This window comes from Trachurus trachurus (genome assembly GCF_905171665.1).
Source record: "Trachurus trachurus genome assembly, chromosome: 7".
NCBI classification, from domain to species: Eukaryota; Metazoa; Chordata; class Actinopteri; order Carangiformes; family Carangidae; genus Trachurus; species Trachurus trachurus.
The window spans coordinates 11,542,445-11,564,043 of NC_139901.1; the positions used below are offsets into that span (position 1 = coordinate 11,542,445).

The window sequence follows — 21,599 nt, forward strand, 5'->3', positions numbered from 1 at the left end:
GACTGTTTGACTCCCCGATGAAGGCCTTATGCTGAAACACAGTCATTTTTAATATGTCACTGTGACAATGCCATATTAATAAAGGCATTTTATTTATTCAAAAGAGTGCCCTGGAGTTTTCTTAACATCCCCTATATCCCTCTCCAAAGCGCACCCCTAATTTGAGAAAGGAGTCCACGAAGCGCTCCTTGTTTGAACATTTTTTCACTCCTGATTGTTTCCATTACCATTGAGAACTACCTGGCTTTTTGGCAGCTGAATGCTGTGTTATCATAGGTTTGATGCTATAAAAAAAGCCATTTGCTGCATTTAAACACAGTGCTATCAGAGCAGAGTGTTGAAAAACCAAAACGACAGTAGACGTTGAACTGAAGAATCATGTTTGCAACCACTGCACACCATGCACATTTAAAGAACACCGATAATGGCCACTTTAAGGCTGCATTAATCAATCATGCAATTCAGTTGTTTGGTCTATTGCCCAACATTTACACTATGGAGTCAGGTTTCTGGCACCATAGGGAATTAAAGCCCCAATATTCAGTCTGTTTTAAAGGTTTTTGCACATCAACCAATTGTCATGAAATTTAATTGGATTCTAGGCTTTGTTGTTCACTGTGTGCATCAGAGTGATGGTCACAGGTTCTGTTTCAATGGGTTTTGCAAACCGCTTGTTCAGCAGTGACTTTGTTATCACAACTGAACCAATTGACAGCTTTAGTTCCGTAATAATATTGGTTATTGCAACTTTAACATGGATGGGGAAATCTTTCACATGTTCTTTCTCACTTGTTAAACTGTTATTCACTGTTATCATCATTTTTATACACATTATCAGCATCCCATGATCATTATCATCATGTTGATACCTGAATGACTTGCCCTTCAGATTCCTCAGCAGGTCCAGCTGATTCAGGGGTGGAATGAGCCTGAGTAAAGACAGAAAGCATTTTTTTTTATTCTGCCAAGACCTTTCCAATTCAGTGTTGGAAGGTTAAAACTAGCCGTTGGGCACTTTGAAGCTAATTTCATTTCATTTGGCAGCTATCTGTTCCGCTGGTCATCACCTTTTCACCTCAAATTACAACTGGAATAAGACCAAACACAAAGTCGTTTCCAAATTGGAAGAAACAAGCAACAATCTTCTGCTTCTAGACACATAATGTCAGAAATCAGCAGTGTAGAAGTGAAGCACGGCGACTTATTTGCTGATTCATACAGCTAGACGGCAAAATAAGCACTTCATTGTACAAAGTAGCCACTGGCAGTGTTTGTCTTTTGAACAGCATTTCAAAGAGGTTTTGGTGTCACTGCCAAGAGTCCGGCTTCATCCACTGTAAAATTACACTTATTAAAGCAGAAAGTGAATAAGCCACATCAGAGTGTAATTCTTCATGACAGACAGCAGCATTGATTCAACAGACACGTTTGGAATAAGATTTTTTGGGGGGTCAGTTGTCCCCTGGGATTCCTGGTTTTAAGAAACACGGCAGAATGTGATACAGGAAAACAGTCGTATTTATTGGAAATGCAGAAAAATGTGCAGCATTATTCTTCCAGCTGTATCACTTACCTGTACATGGGGATAGCTACAGTCTGCTCATAAAAATCCCAAGTGCACAGCAGATCTGTACGGGAAAGGTTGGTAGCATAAAACCTCCAAGCAGCCTGAATGGAGAGAGACAAAATTAGCTTTTTGTCAGGTGAAATAAATCAGACATTATCTGTTATACAAATCTGCATCATAGAGCTTCTCCTACACATGTACCTGGATGAGGCCTGCTGCAGGGTTGCGTCTCTTCTCAAAATGTTTTTGCCTGTGTTGCTCCTGAACTTTGAGGGCAAAGCCAGATCCCAGGATGCCCTGTACAGAGTCAGAGTGTGTAAGCAGCATGAAGTTATCAATGACCTTTATTGACCTCTACTGGCCAGAAGTTGGAAGTACAACAACAGGAAGACGTCTCCTCCTGCTACACCTTGTTACAGTAAATCCAGTGAATCAGCCTGAGAAAGTGGCGATATCACAGGTTTCCACATGTCTGCAAAGTGCTGATTCTCTCCATATCCATGCGGTGTCAATATGTGGCAAAAAAGGGAACTGTTTCCAGTTAGCTGGGAGCTGAGACAGCAATCCGCAGTTTTTCTTTTTAATCTATTTTTTTTATGCGTGATAGACTAAACAGGTCTTAGCTGCTCAATCAAAGCTTCCTGCTGAGTCTGCCATCTTCAGATATGAGCTGAGACGCCGAACCTTTAACGGCACCTGACAAACACATCGCCAACTGGAGTTATAGCTTCATAAGATGAGAGCTTTCTGAATGCAAAGGGATAAAGAGCAGAATTTCTGTGGAGTCGGAGAAAGCTTTTATCTCAGCGTTTCACTCTCAGCACCACAGTATGGCAACAAAGGGGCATTTAGAGTGCTTTTTCTCTATGAAAGACTGCAAAAAATATGTTTTCATAAAGCTCTGCATATCCCATTCCTATATGTATAAATGAAAGTACAGGTGTAGTTAATAACAATGGCATTAAAAAATATTGACTGAAACAATTAGATGTAATTGAGATATTGTTAATGCTATTTAACGTTATCCACTTGTGGTTTTCCTGCTCTGACAACTCAAAGAAATTCTTCTACTTACCCCTTAACTCAGCACTTGTCTTTTACGATAATGCCCAAAAATGTTGCCAAATTGGGTTTTTTCTTTTTTCTTTTTTTGTGAATCTGCCCTTAGGAAGATACAAAATCAATCAACCCATCCTGTCCAACCTGTGGCAACTGATCAAACTAAAAAAAAACTCCCCATACCACTTACTTATTAAATTATTAAAATGTAGCCAACTTTGTCATTTGTTGGTCTAATATTTATATTTTGAACTCCATAAACTCCTGGTGGGAATATTTGTCTCTTTCCCTACAAAGGCTCTGTTATGTCTTTTAAACTAGACATTGAACTGTGTCAGGAAACAAATGGGACAGAAAACAGAAAACTTGAAGATTGCCAAAACCAAAACAATAAGCTGAGAGAGGTAAAATGGTTAAATGTTTTATGGAGATGAAAGGGACAGTAGAGTAAAGTATGTGTTTTTGTCACTCTAAAATCTCACATAACACAGCTTGATTTGATCCATTGTGAACAGAAAGACACAGATAAGTGCAGACTCAAAGACATAATTTGAGTTTAATAAAAAAAATAAGCATGTGCCTTCCTAAAGCATACAACAATGGCAATGAAACTGCCCAAAAAATGATATGAGTTTTTGCACATATTATTTATGTCATCATTTGATATATTTTCTTTTACCTGTATTTGCTTCATACAGCACAGAAGAACTAAATGCGCACCTACGTTGCATGAGGAAACTATTAGTTGTAACATTTCCTTCAGAAGAAGTTGAAAGAATGTTAGTTTTTGTACATGGTTCAAGTTAAAGGTGAAGCACTGCCTGTTTACTTTGGTCCATGCATTAAAGGGACACAACAAGTGAGGGAGGTTTATTTACCTTTTTTGTGTCTTGGTGTATCTCCATATTTACGTTTCTGTAGAAAAGTGTGTGTTTACTACTTTATTTTTTATTTATTTGTACGTCTAATTAGTTTGACAATGATAAAGTGCTGTCTGAAGAAGAGATAATAATTGAATCTGCATCAGTAATGAGTTGTGGTGTTGTCAAGACGAAGATATTGAATTTACTCATTCAAATATGAATATGAATGAATTGAATGAATGAATTGAATGAATGAATGAATGAATGAATGAATGAATGAATGAATGAATGAATGAATGAATGAATGAATGAATGAATATTGAATTGGTGTGCCCATGGCAAAGGTGTCCTGTTAAATGCTCCAGTCTCCATTGCGCCTCTTCATTCTCCCTTCATCTTCATCCGTAACCTCCTCAATCCAGTCATCTTCACACACCTCTCACACTAACTGAAGAGGAACAGTGAGTACAAAACAAAACCGAGTGCACGTGCAATTTTTTATTTTATGTTGCAAAAAAACATCAACAGAGCCACTGGGAGCTACCACAACAACAAGGCTAAAAACAGAGATCAAATTATTTTTTTCCGAACAACTTTTTCATGTCGCGGCTTCAGGACACTTGGGTCAGTACGGACGAGCAGTATGGAGGTGTTTGGATGTTTCATAGTGTGTGTTTTGGACCATTCAAAAGTGAACTCTAGGGGCGCCAAGTGGCTCAGGAGGTTAAGCAGGCCAGGCGCCCCATGTATTGAGGCTAAAGTCCTCGCTGCAGGCGGCCCCAGTTTGATTTCTACATCGGGCGGCCCTTGCCTGCATGTCATTCCCCCTCTCTCTGCCTGCCTATTTCCTCAACTGGACAATCAAATAAAGCCAAAAAAATAAATGAATAAATACTTAAACATGAACTCAATCCGCCACCATTGAATTATTGATTTTGGGCAAAGTAACCCCTTTAATAAGGGATATTTTTTTTATAATATAACCCATTTGATACTAATATTGTTGTCAATACAGTGATTTTATTTTGAAAAGTACTGTGTGTGAGTGATAATTAGAATCAATTGTTCAGGGTTAAAACATATAGAGTGAATAAGTGAAAGGGACCGGCCCATACAAAATCATTCATATTATTTCTTAGTGGATGTATCATACCTTATTTCATTAATCTACTAAGTGGAGGCACCAACAAAGTGTTCACTTACCTTATTTGTGAGATAAAGTACATCTTGTCATAGTCAATACATAGGTTAATACGGCACCACAAAACATTAAAATCAAGAACCCAGAGCCTGCCCAGAGTGATACTTTGAACTCAGTTCATTGTAAATAACCAGGTATTCTTAACTACCAGGGTAGGGTGCTACACTCAGACACTCGGCACCAAACACAAATGAGTGTCTTAAAAAATCAGCACTTTTAATCTACTCTGATGAATCCTGATACTTACAGCAGGGAGTGCAAAGAAGGCCACCCCGATCATGCTGAACGTGGCAGCCAGCAAACGTCCGTACCAGGTCTTGGGAACCTTATCACCATAACCAATGGTTGTGAGTGTGATCTGGTGAAAAGATGAACTTAATGTGAGTGATGAGGTAAGGTTAAGTTATTATCATTATCAACTGTTAATAACATCTCAGAAAGCAACTTTTTTTTTTTTTTTTTACTGTGAAGAGGTAACTGTAAACACCAGTCTTACCAATCCCCACCAAAGAGCATCAGCATAGGTCTCAAACTCATCATTTAGCTCCTTTTCCACAGAGTAGACCAGGAAAGATGCCAGGATCAGGCACAGAAAGCCTATGTACCACGCAGTGATAAGCTCCTACAGAGAAAACCAACACAATAAGCATCAGGGACTGGAAACTAATAAAGTGTCATCTGCAGTGCCTGGCGGTGTGATGATGTAACCCCTGTGAATTGGTTAAAATTGTAATTCTGTGATAATATTGAATGTGACTTTGTGAGTCACGCTCCCTTTGTGGCAAGTATTTCATAAACGTCTTTATTTCCCTCAGCTTCACACATGTCTCTCACACACACAGAGGCATCACCTCTCTGCCTCGCACCACATTACACACAAACACACAGATACGCACACAGCTGGAAAGCTTTCCACTGCTTATCAGTGCAAGCTTATATTTCAGAGCTCATTAGAATAAATCTGACGGAAATATGTTTCCTCACTGCGACAGTTGGAGGAGGCACGGCTGAAAACAGTGTGTCACTGTGGAAATCAAAGAGCTTAGTAAACAACATTTAAAGCTATATCAGGATAGAGTGGAATATAAGACCTTGGATTTTTAACTTGTGCATTGGACTAAAGACTGTTTTGTCACATTGTGTATTTGTAAATGTTTTTAGCAACATTTGGGAAAGAGAAATCCTGTTGCAGGTAACAGGTCAAGGGGGTGACACACTTGAGGAAGCATTTTTTTTCATATATTTACATATCCACACAGATAATTTGTCAAAATCCCTTTTTCGGCATGCAAATAAATACACATAAACTATACTTGGATCTACTCAAAATCCAATATATGCCCTGAGATTTTATGTCTGCCAGCATTCAGGATGCCCTGAGGTGTTGGGGAGGTTGTTGGGAGAAAGAAACAAAACATTGTTTTCAAGTAAAGGAAGGGTCAGCTCTGATCATTTAACCAACACAATCTGCCCGTAACTTTACTTTTCTGACCTCAACCTTTCTGTGGTTGAGATGCAGATATCATAGAATAATTCATTAAAGGTCTCAAGTTGTATAAAAGGTAGATGTCCATGTCTCTTTTGATTATAAAACAGGTCTAGGTCTATAATAAAGCAGAAGTAAGCGGATTATTTGTGTTAATATAAGTCTTAAATAGTTATATCTTCTAACAGCAATCACTTATATAGAGTGTTTGGTGGAAATACGGGTCTGTCAGTCACTCTGCTCTGCTGTAAGCCGAGGAGAAAACTTTCCTTGTATCCTACAACCTTTATCCAATGAGGAGAGAGAATGGCATGAAGGGCTGTGTGTGCAGCCAAGGCATGCGCGTGAATGTGGTGACGTAGGGACGAGGACCAATAGATCCATGACTAGGGCGGGGACTGCCAACTCCATCGGCTGACAAGAAGTTAGCCGAAACGACCAGATCGCTTACTTCTGCTTTAATACTGTTAAAGTGTCAAAGCCTCAGTGCACCGAGACATGCACACAGCCTATGCTCAGAGTCTTAAAACCAGCCACCAAAGCTTCAGTAACTTTGTGATGTCATAACAAAGCAGTCACCAGAAAGGCACACCCCAAGCTCTGGCCGCCTAGAGTCATCATTCGGCATTGCATCAGATTGTATTGGTTTCTCTAAGTATTTACTTCAAATCTACTATATCTGTATAATTGTTCACCCAGAAAACAGCCATTCAGAAGACTAATGATCTCAGCATCACCTTGCTGTGGGCATAAACTACTGATCCAAGCAGCTTCCAGGTGCCTCCTCGTCGGTCCATACGCAGCATGCGGAGGATCTGCAGGAACCTCAAACTCCTGATGGCTGAGGTGGCAAAAACGTTGCCCTGAGACCCAGCGGCCAGCACAGACACTGAAGCGATCAGGACCATGATGTCTGGAGAGAAAAGCAACACGTGTAGAAACTGTAGCACATCTGTGATCAAATCAGACTGAATTAGCAGCAGTTCACTGAACACTGAGGATCATAATTGTCTTGTAATATGAAGGATGCCCCAAGCACTTTGTATTAAGAGTGTTGCACTGTCAGTGAGGTTTCTATGGTTACACCTTGTCTTTTGTATAACCTTAAGCATGGTTTTAAAAAAGGCTGAAAATCACATGAAATAACAAACATTAGTTGACATATCCCCAGCATGTGAAACAAGAGGAGATGGAAAAACACATCAATGTGTCGGTGTTGTGTTGTTCTGTGTAAAAGGTGACAGAAATGACAGACGGCCCTGTTTTCTCACCTATGACACAGAAAGGCTTTCTGGCAAATTTCAGCCTCCCTCTCCATCCTCGGTATCGACAGCAGCAGCCGGCAGCCCATATCCTCACAATGTACTCAACTCCAAATACCACGATGGTCACAATTTCCTGTGGAGTGAAGCCAAACAGTGCAATTAACCCTGTGGCGTGAATGTATATAAGCAGGAGAGAGTGTGACAGTAAATGAAATGATACTCACCAGGATGTACAAGGCACTCTCTGAGCTATTCTTGAACTCTTTAATGGTGGCAAAGACCGAGAGTATGAGACAGGAGAAGACCAGGAGGAATCTGGAGAGAGGGGACAGGGTGCAAAAGAAGTAATTCTTTTTTTCTTTTTAATCATTTCTTTTTTAGCATTACCAACTGATAAATCCTGTTTTCAGACAGGAAGTACCAGACTGTAGAGCAGTGTTGAACTACAGCAAAGCTACAGAAGGGAGACAGTTAAGTTAACTAAAGCCACTTAGATGTAGTAGTTCAAACCACATGTGGAAGGAAACACAAAAAGCATCTAAAGTGAATTCATTAAAAATGAAATACCTCACTATTCACCATTCATACAATACACTATTAGCATACAGTACAATGATTGCTCATGAGTGGCTCAAGTGTGGTCATGATGATTCTCCCTGAGATTCAGGGTGTTTGTCCATTAGTTGTCACTGTGTGAGCGCAGAACAACACCTACAGTATTCTTGGCTTTTGCACCTGCACTACACAAAAGTGTGGTGGTGATTGCCTGATGTATAGTATTTCCTGAAGATGCCTCAGTGGTTCCATAGACAGGTCCAAAATCATTTAGCAGATAAATACACTTGGTCCACTCCTCTTACTACGTTGCTCGGTATTGGCAGGAACTGGAACACATTGTCGTATACGTGGATCCAGAGCATCCCAAACATGCTCAATGGGTGACATGTCGGTGAGTATGTTGGCCATGCAAGAACAGGGATGTTTTCAGCTTGGGTACAGATCCTTGCAACATGGGGCCGTGCATTATCATGCTGCAACATGAGGTGATGGTCGTGGATGAATGGCACAACAATGGGCCTCAGGATCTCGTCACGGTATCTCATTCAAAATGCCATCAATAAAATGCACCTGTGTTCGTTGTCCATAACATACGCCTGCCCATACCATAACCCTACCGCCACCATGGGCCACTCGATCCACAACGTTGACATCAGCAAACCGCTCACCCACACTACGCCATACACGCTGTCTGCCATTTGCCCTGTATCGAATCGAATGTGAGCATTTGCCCACTCAAGTCGGTTACGACATTCCTGCAGTCAGCATGCCAATTGCACGCTCTCTCAAACTTGCGACATCTGTGGCATTGTGCTGTGTGATAAAACTGCACATTTTAGAGTGGCCTTTTATTGTGGCACATTAGGGCACACCTGTGCAGTAATCATGCTGTCTAATCAGCATCTTGACATGCCACACCTGTGAGGTGGATGGATTATCTCAGCAAAGGAGAAGTGCTCACAACAGATTTGTGAACAATATTTGAGAGAAATAGGTCTTTTGTGTACATAGAAAACGTTTTAGATCTTTGAGTTCAGATCATGAAAAATGGGAGCAAAAACAAAAGTGTTGCATTTATATTATTGTTCAGTGTACATTAACATTTTAAAATAGGCTGTTTTCTCTGTCAGTGGATGTGTTTTCTTGGTGGGAGCAGGTGTCGGTAATTTGCCTAACGAGAAATTCAATCATCACTGGGTTCATGTGACTAGAGGCTAGAGCGAGTTGCTGCCACAAAGTGACGAGACGGGCCAGGGATAGCGAGCACGCTAGGAAAAGAAACTATAGACGTGATGGAGACAAGACTTAATAGTAAATGGTCTCGCACTTAAATAACACTTTTCTGGTCACTCAGACCACTCAAAGCACTTTATACTGTTTGTCGCATTCACCCTTTCACACGCACATTCATACAGCACTGTTCACAGACAGGCTTTTGGAAGTAAATCTTTCACACACATTGTGGGTTCAGTGTTTAGCCCAAGGACACTTCGACATGCGGACTGGAGGAGCCAGGATTCAAACCACCAACCTTTCGGTTAGGTGAACGACTTGCTGTACCTCCTGATCCACAGCCTGCCTAATATTACTGTTGTTTTTCACCTCTGGAGACAGCTGTTGGTGAGTAAAGGAATGAAGTTTAATGTTGAACTCACACCATTTCTTCTTGACTGGTGAGTAAACAGCTGTGCATATGAATAACTGCTGTGCAGCATAAGGAAAACGTACAAATAGCTCCTTTAACTACTGCTGAATGGTTTCTGAGGGGGTTTATTTGCTTACACCGTAAAACCTACATGTTGTTTAAACAGGTGATAAACTCTGTGAGCTTCATGGATAGACATCTGTCAGTCCAGCAAACCAAAGACAGATCAAGGTCCATCAACACAAACAAGTTAAAAGTGAAATTACAGACTGTCTTATCTAAAATGGTAATTTGGTCCACTCAGTATTAATCTTATTCATCTGGGCAAACCACAGAGTCCTGTCAACAGTTATCATTAGGACTATTTGTTGAGTGTAAGTGGGTACAGCTGGGGACTGAGTGAGAGATACAGCTGCAGACCCTGGGTGGTGCCCTCATAAGTGGAAACAAGCCAAACTGCATCAACAGCAGCAGCAGCAGCAGCAGCAGCAGCTCCGTTAGAACGAGGAAATGAGCGGATTAGTGACTAAATAACAAGAAAAGTTCATAAAAGAACTTAAGGGAGGAGCAGAGGACGTTAGGACACTGAATGAAACACAGATTGTATAGGAAATCCAATAACCTGTGATTGTACAATATGAAGCAATTGCAAATGTGCACCCACCCTGCCTCAGACTGTAGCCTACATGCACTTACTGTCAGTAGCTCTTCACAAGAAAAGGTCAAAACTTCTCAAACTCCTCCTCACAATCCAAGCCACATTATCTTCCTTCCTCGGAAGTCATAAGTGCCGTTTATTGTACTGTATTAACTTTTTCTTTTCTTTTCTTTTTTTTCTTTCAACATTCAAAATCAATTCTGCAGCCACACCCCCGGAGGAGAACATCAGGAGAGAGCTTTATTGGATGGAGGATATAGCATATGATTTGTGGAGGAAGAGGCGCAGTGGGGCCCGACCTAAGGGACGTTCTTAGGAAAAGATCTGCTGGAGGGAATCCAAAGCAGAGCTAATGGAGAAGGCCGGGTGAAACCCAATACTGGGACAATGCAGGATTTTAAAAGATACAAGTGCAACCAACATTAATCTAAGTAGAGATAAAGTGAAATAACATCAAGTATTAGTATTAGTATTAGTATTAGTATTAGTATTATTAGTATTAGCCTACTGCACACAAGATCAGGTGTAACACTCGCACATGCTGCACTAATATACAGAATGATACAATACAATTATTGTCCAGACGCAGGAGCCAGCTGTCAGAGATCAGAAGATAAACAGATACAAAATAAGGGAAATACTGGATTTGAAATATTACACTGATGAGGAGGACACAGAAAATTGGATGTGAATTATTTTGGATGTTTTGAATATTAAGAATGAGGTGGAGTGGTTCTTACTTTAAAGGTAACTACATTGTGTAAGTTCTCCTGTTATCTGTCACGAAAATCGATTATTTCGTACAAAAGTACGTTTTTCATTCATCAATAACCCATTACCCCCATCAACAAACTGAAGTGTTCCGGTAAGCTCTGAATTTGCCATTCATATCATTCACATCGAGCGGGCAAGCTCGGTGCTGGCTGCCATGTTTTTACGTTCAGTGGCAGCGTGACGGTAGGAAACCACGGAAACTCACCGGAGACACCGGAGCTGTCGGCTCAGGTCGAGGTGGCGTCTGTGAAGTCACCAAGGTGCAGTGAGGACTGTGAGGACTGCAGTCGGAAAAACGGCTGTCGGTAACAAATGTCATTTTAGTCACAGAAAGCCGGTAAAAGTGGGTCAGGTAAACAATACGACATCGCCATGACAACATATTGTCACGTGTATTGTTTTGCCTCGTGTTTTGCCACCGCTAGATGGGAGTAATTCTTACACAATATACCTTTAAGTCACAGATAAGTCTAAAGCAAGTAGCTCACAAAATAAAGACTGATGAGGGACTCTTCATGTAAACTGTCCTTGTGACTTGTGACTGCTGCAGTGTTTCCTCAGTCAGCCAGTGTTTATTTAGAAAAAAGCCTGATTTTACCCAGAATTCATTGTACTATGGCCTAAAGGGCAGGAACTAACTGCTTTGTACAATGCATAAATTCAGACGTCTAGCTTAGTTTATTTAGTTTATAACAGGACAGCGTGCAGTGACATTAATTATTCAAAGAAATAAAAAAGATGGCTGCACCAGATTTAGCGATAACACTAATTTCCATCTGTAGTCCTTGACATAAAGACAGACATCATAGACATCATTAAAGTCTATCTATTTAGCACTGGTTCACAGTCTATCGTCGTCAAAACAGGCCCCATTGCATCAAGGACACTGAACATTGATCTGGTTTGATCAAAAGTGGCAATGTTTTTGTTTTGACAACGATCAGCTAAATAGTCTAGAGGCAAAAAGCTAAATATTTTTTTTGAAAATACAAATGCATTATTGCGACAAGATAAATTTGTCCACCTATGACCCTTTCCTTAGAGAAAGCTTTTACTGCAAAGTCCTCACTCCTTGAGGAAATGCAGAGTGAATTTTCAGATGATGCACTCTGTCATCTAAGCTTTTACTCTTCATTATAGTCAATCAAGCCTTTATCAGTCCTACCTACTGCCTAAGTGTTTTTTAGACATAATAATAATAATAATTATGATACCGTTTTCCACTATAAATTACTTCAGCATCCTGATTTTCCTCTTCTCTGCTGCAGCACTTTTAGTTCGGTCATGTCAAACTCTTGGCACTCGTGGCCACTGGCTGCCAGCCAATCTGAATGAAACGGCAGAGATCGATGGTGTGTAGAAATGGTCAGAAAAGAAAGTCCATGGACCTGCTGATTCTTTATGATATTCTTTATGGGTATTCATCAGAGGCAGAAAACAAGCCAAAGGGAAGCAAAGTGAGACTCTCAGAGCACCCTGCTGTGGCTGCAGCACTTCTGTACATTTCACTTTGTTAGGTTAGATTGAGGTCATTCTCTCTCACATCTAGGCTATATGTGTGTGTTTTTGGCATCTAATACATCTTTAATGACTGCAGCAGTCAAAGCCTGCTTGGTAAAAGTGGGCACTTCATGCATGCAGAAAGCTTTTATTTCATTCTGTCTTAAGTCTGCAGCTTCTATAGTTTAGACGTAAACTGTTGAAGAGGCAAAGCAAGGCAAGGCAAGGCAATTTTATTTGTATAGCCTGTTTTTACAAACAATTTGTCTCAAAGGGCTTCACATAGCATCATAGCAACATCCTCTGCCCTTAGACCCTCACATCGACTGAGGAAAAACTCTATGGAAACCCCTTTTACTGTAACAGGGAAACATCTGAGAAACCTCAGGGTGAGCAACAGAGGAGGGATCCCTCACCCACAGACGTGCAATAGATGTTGTTACAGGCAAGAAAACAATTTACAACAGAGAATGTGAGAAACATGGTAATGTTAACAACAGCTGAAGGAGGAAGCTTCTGGTAGGCAAGGGAGACAGGGAGAGCAGGCCAGCTTAATGGGAGGACTGGGTGGCAACCTGGTTCATAGGAAGGGAGGGCAGGCCGGTTTTTAGAGCTTCTCTTATACACTAGAATCACTGTCAGTATAGATTTTCGTGAATCACATTAACAACACTATTATTCTTAGCAAGGTTTATTTTCCTTGTTCTAGGTCACTACATTTTTCAGCCTTTTTCTGACAGGTGGTAATGGCAAAAACACAATTTTACCTCCCTTCTTCTTTTTTGCCCATTTGTTGCCCTAATAATCACCTCCATCATCTCATGCTGCGCCAGAGATGTAAATGCTGTGTGCACATACTGTCACTGTTTAATATTTAGTATTTCCATGCCTCCAAATTAACACACTTGTATCCATGTGTAGGTACCTGGTTAGCCCACGTCTTGTCCACTGTTGTGTGGCCATGAAGCAAATTAAGGTCAGTCAGTCAGAGTCAGAGACTTCACATCTTGTCATTCATAGCACTTTGACCCGACTAATTGACTTGTCATTTCACCATCTTAAAGAGGAACTATGCAGAATTTTTAGCGTAAGTATGCTACATTTTTACCTAAATTAAACAGCTTTTAAGTAATTGTGATGGTTAAATAAATGATTTGTAACTTTTTACAGGGAGAATAGAAGCTCTCTGCATTCCACCTAGCAACTCTTGGCTGAAAACCAACCGTGTAAGATCAGCGCCTCTGACCCAGTGTCCCAGCTCTCGTCTCTGTGGCACCACAACACAAACGCGCCCTGCAATCTCTTGTTTATGACAGGTAAGACTACACAAATATACACATCGTAACATCGTATATGATATATAATGTTATGTACCACTCTATTTCTCGCCGGCGTCATCGTAAACAAATGCACATGGCCAGGAGGAGGGTTCGCGAAACAGCGGAAAAGTGACCGGACCTCTCTTTACAGTAACACAACCTGGAAACACAATCTACAAATAGTTCACAAACAAGTGTTTGACTCCAGAGCTTTAGTTAGAGCCAAACTGTCCTTAACAAAGTGTCTGAGAGAGGGGTTTGTTGTATCAATGCGCTTTGGGCAGGGCAGTCTCAACCTACTTCCAGTCTTTATACTAAGCTTAGCTAAGCTAATCGCCCCCCTTAAAGCGAGACTAATAAGCAGTATTCCAAATTTTGCTTGTTTTTAGAGTGTCATTACTCCGGTTGAGCAACAGACACACCAATTTTTACTCCATGAATTAGAGAGTCTGTGCTTTCCATCTGAACTATCGATCAAAACACTGACGTGACATGTCTGGAGAGATAAAGAGGTAAATTTGACCAGATTTCTGCCGCTCTTCTGTGTATGTGTGTATACATCCAATTCTCATCCACCATCTTTGAGAGTAATGTATGAGTTCTTCTTCGCCTTTAACAGCAGTTGGCATCCTAACATATAGAGTTATATTGTCAGTTCAACATTTCTATTGTTACTACAGTATATCTAAGTTTGGGGAAAATCAAAACTTGGATAAAATCAGATAAAGATAGAAAACTTAAATCACTTCTACAACAATCCAGACAAATTAATGTAATTTTGTTGAAATGTTCTTTCTTTACTTTATTATAGGCTATCATAAAATAGCCTAAAGAAAAATCCGTTCAGATTTTTTGTTTTATGGGCTTTTATCCCCTACAAACTTACATAATTGTCTGAGCACTTGGTGAAACTTTTAATGATTCTTCATTGGGAAAAACACAATGATATGGAAAAAGTCTTATTGTGGGCCTGAAAGGGTCAACAGATATGAAACCGGTATCAGTCTTACTATTCAAGCAAAGATAGCATAAGAAAAAAACATGTTTAACCCACAAATTCAGTCACTCAATTATTTTGCAGTGTCAGACAAAAACTGACATTTTAAATAAGCAATAATCCAGAGATCGGCTCCGTGGGCTTCCAAAAATGGCTCCTTGTTGTTGTTGTTTTTGATTATTATTGTACAGAGATAAACCCTGAAATGAGATGGTGTGGGCAGAGACGTGAGCTGGCTGCAGGTCTAACTGGACATCAGTTTATGTAACTTCCTGACTCGACCTTGCCAGGCTCATCAGCACCTACTAATGAGGACACTTGCTGATGAAGGAGGGGAACAGAACCTGCATCCTGAAGCAGTCAAACAATTAGTGGCTATAGCTACTTATCTTCCACTTTACCATCAGCAGAGTTCATTTACACCTTTCTATCAAACACACACACACACACACACACACACACACACACACACACACACACACACACACACACACACACACACACACAGTTACACATGATGTTACATATCTTGTATAGGACACTGATCCATAATTATGTTACAGATACATTTCCCAACAGCACAGGGATCCGATGTTTTCAATCCCACGTCAGTTCTATAAATGGATGTTTCAACTATTGATAAAGTTATTTTCTGACACTGCCTGCAACACAGCTCGTACACACACACACACACACACACATATGGCCATAGATTTCTATTTATACACCATCACATCTGGGCCGCCACCTCTGTCCCCAATCAAGAAACATGCAGCAAACACACGTACACAAACACACACATACATCCACCTGTTGCCAGAGAGGTCCAGACAACATCAGTATGAACGAGGCCGGTGATCAATCAAGTACAGGGCCTGTTGTTGGAAGCAGAGAGACCTGCATTTCCTCTTGAGCTGCAGAGAAAGAAGCATTGATTTGCCCCTCTCAGCACAACATTGCCTACCCAGACATACTCATCACGCTAAATTTAGACTGCGATGAACTGGAGGAGAGCAAATAAGGAAGAAAGGATTTTCACCAAGCAAACACTGATGGTGACGATCGTGTGCCAGCAGCACTGCAGCGTCCCCTCGCTGGTCCTCTTTGACAGGGTGTTTGAGGGTGACGATGACTTCTTGGGGTACCCATCTCGCATAAATGCATATATGAGTGACACTGCTACTGTATACCTGCTGTCTTTGTGTTCCTTATGAGACAGCACAGGAATCTTGGTGTGTATGCAGACGTACAGTAACAGCATCTACACTAAAGAGTTTTTCTCCTTGTTATGGAAATAGAAATAGAAATCTTGTATATTCCCTCTGCAATTAATTAAATGAACCAAGAAATGAAAATCTATCAAGGCTACGCTCTAAAATAATGTTCCCTGTAGCTTTAGGGGGGTCTAGCAAGTGAGAGCTATATCAGCAATTATGCAATATACAACCCTGCTGGAAGCCAGTTAGAGCCAAATCCATTAAAAAGAGATTTAAGTCATGTCATGTGGTTTCAATGCAAAATGTAAAGGATAATAATTTTATTTGGTGTGATACCGAGTGTGGCAGGGGAGTCATGTCAAGACAATTTTATTTACATGGTCAAATTAAAAAAACAAGCTTTACAATTAACCTGAGCCATATCTTCAACACACAAACAATCTGTTTATGCTTCTTGCCATTAAAAGGATTCTTTAGAAGAGGAGAGGAGATGTGGCTCTCTAGCAGGGCAAGTTAGAGTCACCAATCAACCTAATGTGCACGTCTTTGGATTGTGGGAGTAAGTTTAAGAACCTGGGGAGAACCCACCCAGGCTCGTGTATCAGAGCTAACCACTGAACCACTGTGCCATGCTACAAATGACCTGATCTCAAGCGAATTTCTACACTGAATCATCACCAGTGTCACAGGGAATCCAATTGTGGAGCTTTACTCCAAGTCATTATGTCATATTGAAAGCATAATAAGAGGCTGCAGTCGCCACAGAAACGATCACACAAACAACCAAAACAATCATAATCTGATTGAGAACAATGAGCCAACTGGAGTATTATTTATCCAACATAAGCAACATTAGCAACCACATGCTAACGGGTCATTACAAGAATGAGCAAGGCTGCAGTGAGTTGAACTGACAAGAGGTTGAGCTCTTGTTTCAACATCACAAGTGCTGACATTAATAAATATTATATAATATCAGTAACATCAGTGGGACTCAATCCATTCCTAGCCGTGGCCCACCTACAGGCCTCAGCGTGCAGACTTCCACCTCCTCACAGCTTCCACTCAAACAGACCGCTCAATCACAGCTCAGCAGCTTGGCAGCCCACACCTGTCTGCCACTGTCCTCGCCTTATTTCTCTCTCTCCCTCTCACTCGCTCTCTCCCCCAGTTTGTTTTCAGCAGGCCAGCTCAGCAGTAGAAGAATGAATAACTGCACCAAGTCCTCACTCTGCCTCCCTGCATCACTTTAAAGAAAGTTGGACAGAGGATGTTTTCTTTTCTCACGGACTGATCGCCCTCTAAACTCTTCCGCTGCGATATTCCACTGTAACACATACTGTCATCTTAGTAGCAGCTGCTTCCTCCTTCCCTCCTGCTGAAGCCAAATCAGCAAATACATCAGAGCTGCCACCTCTATATCAATGCAGGAAAACACCACTGCTCGGATGCATCATAAAAGGATGCTAAACTGTAGCTAGAGATGAGAACCTGACAAAAGTAAATTGCTGAATTGTTCCTCCTACCAAAAGTCGTGTCAATAAAGAAAGAGACTGTTCCTCTGACGCCTTCGTGAGAACTGAAAATGTTCAAACCCAGCATTGCAGGGAGCTGCATTGTATAAGATGCCAAAGATCTAGATGCACCGGAATATCCTTGACTGGAGACGAACACAGTGAAAAATGAGGATCACTGTGTCTCTCCCCTTTAACTGATGTTGGACCAGAGACAGATCTACAAGGGAAGGGTGGCCTTGGGCTCAGACAGCTCAGACAAAGAGGGAGAAAAAAAGAGTAGGTGAGAGAGACATGGAGGCAGCAAGACAGAGAGCACTCTGTATCCAGGTAGTCATGTTGCACGTATTGATCATTCACACATGCATTACAACCGAGGGCTATGGAATAAAACACCCGCCTTACATTTCCACAGGAAACCCATCAAAAAAAAGAAAAAAGAAGAGAGGAATATCTGCTGTCTGAGCGTGAGCACGTTTTTCTTTTGCAAAGCTCTCCTTCCTCGGTTCAAGGTAGAGGCGTCGCTCTGTTTGCCAAACGCTGTCTTTTGGAGCAGAGATAAGGAGAAGAATGAGGAAGGAGGGGGTGATTTGACTGAAGTCAGCACATGATAGTTTTATAAATCAGCTGGCTGGAAGTAAAAAGAGTTGGGAGATTAAATGAAGTGTGGTGACTATGAATAATGTATAGAACAGACAAATGGAATCGAGGCAGAGTCATGGTTACTCTGTGCTGCTCATGCACGAGGTTACACATTGGACTTTATACGGATTTGTAAGTGTGTGTCAGGGTTACTTTAATCATCATCACATTTCTTTGTATTACACTAATTTATTACTTGCTTTCTGGAGGATTCTAGTTTCAGGCAGAACATACGCTGTCCCTCTTCTAACTAGGTTGCCTGGAGTAGTTTGGCTCTGAATGCTGTATTATCCTCCAAAAACAACACAGCATCCCTTCTTTCTGCACTAGATTCATCCATGAAGATAAAAACAGCACCTCCTGAGAGTGATGCTTGTCAATGAGCGTCCAAAATGCAACACAAATGGCAGAGAAGGGTTTTTTAGCTGACTGCTGTAGTATTCAGTAAATATTTCAAAAGCACCCACAGGGGCCTGTGCGTGTGGTTTCATGTTAAAACGCAGGCATACTTCTGGGCATCCAACTGTCTCAGGGGAGTCAATAGGCTGTACACAGTGAATTCCTTAATGCTCAGGCAATTTCAGCTCCTCACTATGAAGCATGCGGTATCACTTATCCAGAAGGATTCAGGCTCGGCTGGAGGGCAAACTACCTACTGCACTTTACCCACCTTTAATTCTGAAAAGAAAAGAGATTATGTACTTGTGAAGCCAACACCTGTAATTACTGTAATTACCAGCTTTCATCTTAATATGATGTACCAAATGGTAGTAGATTATATGTGTTAAAAGAACGTCAGTCAATCAGATGAGCAGCATCTTGTGGCTGTGGAGGAGCTCAACAACTCAAAGAACATCAACACTCAACAGAAAAAAAATTGGGCAGGGAGGGTCCTGACACAAAGACACCATAAGTATTGTGGGAAATGTAGGCTCACAATTTCTCACACTCTCACACAACTTTACAAATTCCGGACCTCACTGCTGACCACTCCACTCAGCAGAGGGTCACAGATGATCAACCAGCTGATTTATGATGGCATCACTGGAGTCTGCAAACGCTCCCAGACTGTCTAGTCACCGGCTGTAGTATCCAGAACACTCCCTGAGCCTGCACACACACACACACACACACACACACACACACACACGCACACACAGAGAGACTACAGTGTGTAGCCTATGTAGTAGAGTCCACAACACTGCAACGTTAATTAGCGAAAGTAGTGACGCGGCGCGGAGCGGAGCTGTCCACACAGCAAGGTGCTGAAACCCGAATCTGCCGCAACATACGGCAAATAACTCCAAGCGGACAGAAACACTAGTGTGTGAAACATATAACACAGACTACGGAGGAATGTGTGACATTATATTGATCCATCACCAACAGACGTGTCAATGCGACCTGAGCGTGTCGCAATAGCAGGGATGAGGAGTGAGAGCAGGAGTTCCGCAGGTGAAGTGACACCCGCCTATGATCCGGCTACAGCAGCCTGGCAGCGTGACAACACTTAACCCTTTACTGCGCCATCTGAACACGGTCACCAATGTGGAACCACACAAGCAACCCGCAAAACTCACAAACAGCACCCCCCCTACCACCAACACCACCACCACGATCATGACTCAGTCGCAGCACCGGTCATGTTGTGCCTATGTGTGTGTGCATAATGTGCGTGCCAAAGTAAGAGGCCGTGATGACAGAATGTATACTTGGTTGAAGCGCGCACATCACTTACACATAAGCGTGGTAGATGAACGCCCATCCCCGCGGTCTCTCCAGCGCATTATAAAGGAAATTCTGTAGTTTCCGATAGCTGGCGTTTTTCTTTGACGGTCTGGGTCTCCCGGGTCTCCCGGAGATGCTGGACCTCGGTCTGCAGAGGATGCTGCTCCGCTTGGTGCTTTCCGAACCCGCAATGAGCAGCGCCCCATCCTTGCTGGATTCGGGAGCCCCGGGGTCCAATCCAACAAACCCGACTTTGTGCTTCTTCTCTCCGGCTTGAGTTGGGTAAACCCCGCCGTTGAGAGATTTCTGCACCATTCTAAAGTCGAGACGACTCTAACGAGGAGTTGTCCGTGCCCTTGCCGCGGGGATGCATCACCGGTGCTGAGGGGTGTGTGCTGGTGGAGAATGCAGTCGGTGTCGGTCCCCCTAGAAAACCAATTGCAATATCCACGCGAAACTGCACAGTGTATGCTTTTACATTAGCCCCTTCCGGCCGTTTGACAGACACAGCAGGGATGGAAACGCACATGAATTTCTCTCCAGTCTAATCACGTTATAGCAATCAGCAAATTAGAAATTATCTATCCGCAGCCATTTAAAGATCCATCATTTCACTCAACTCGAAGTTACACTGAACATGCGAGCAGCCTCGTTCTGGTGCAGTAACATCTGATCCGGTTTGTGAAGCTGGAGCTTTCTCAACAATTACAAGCTGCTCAGTGGTAGGAGGGGATCATTACTGTATTTTTGGAAAAATTAACGTGTCGTGTCTTAAAAAAAATACATAAAAAAAATCCTGAGATAACCTCTACACTCAAGTCCAACCCAAGAGAGGAGCTGCAAGGAAGGCTTTCAGTCTGATGATGCATGTTCATGCAATATTCACTAGGTGCAGCTTTCTTCAGTCAGGGTAATGGACACCTAAAACTATGTCAAGCTGTGTTTTTAAAGCCCCCCCCCCCCCTCTCTCTCTCACACACACACACATAATGTCAACACCAGTGAGACATCTCAGCTGGGGGTGTAGCCTACTGTAGATCAATTTGTGAGAGGAAGTGAGAGATAAGGGCTAAATGATGTAGCCTACACATTTTATGAGGTCAATTTTGCTAGTACCGAAATGGACCCTTGTGCCTTTATAACGGCCTAAATTCTTGGTGACATAGATTGAACAAGGTACTGGACACAATCCTGAGTGGTTTTGGGTCCATCTTGGCATGAGAGCATCACACAGTTACGGTACCATGGATTAGTTGGCTGCACATCCGTGATGTGCATCTCCTGTTTCACCACATCCCAAAGGTCAGAGCTCTACTGGACTGAGATCAGGTGACTGCGGAGAACGTTATCATCACATTCAAGAAATCTATTTTGGATGATTTATGACATGGTGTGTTATCACTAAATCACCTTTCTTCCCCATTCTTATGCTCGGTTTGAGCTTTATCTAATTGTCTTGACCATATCTACATGAATGCACTGGGTTGCTGCTTATTAGATATTTGCAATGAGGAGCAGTTGAACAGGCGTACCTACTAAAGTGGACAGTGAGTGCATATGTAGTACATCCAACTCAATAAGTGTCAGGTTAGCTGGGAAAAGGATG

The 21,599-nt window shown here is 41.9% G+C and overlaps 1 protein-coding gene across 1 annotated transcript; it reads right to left on the reverse strand.

Annotated features, from left to right (window-relative positions):
• Positions 1-1,569: 1,569 nt before the first annotated feature.
• LOC310988321 (potassium voltage-gated channel subfamily KQT member 2-like) lies at positions 1,570-20,308 on the reverse strand (the record flags this gene model as incomplete). The annotated part of the gene is made up of 8 exons (XM_083974870.1): positions 1,570-1,668; positions 1,769-1,864; positions 4,938-5,048; positions 5,187-5,312; positions 6,914-7,089; positions 7,448-7,574; positions 7,666-7,756; positions 20,004-20,308. 8 exons carry the CDS (start codon positions 20,306-20,308, stop codon positions 1,570-1,572), a joined length of 1,131 nt encoding a protein of 376 aa, XP_083830996.1.
• Between the last annotated feature and the right edge of the window lie 1,291 nt (positions 20,309-21,599).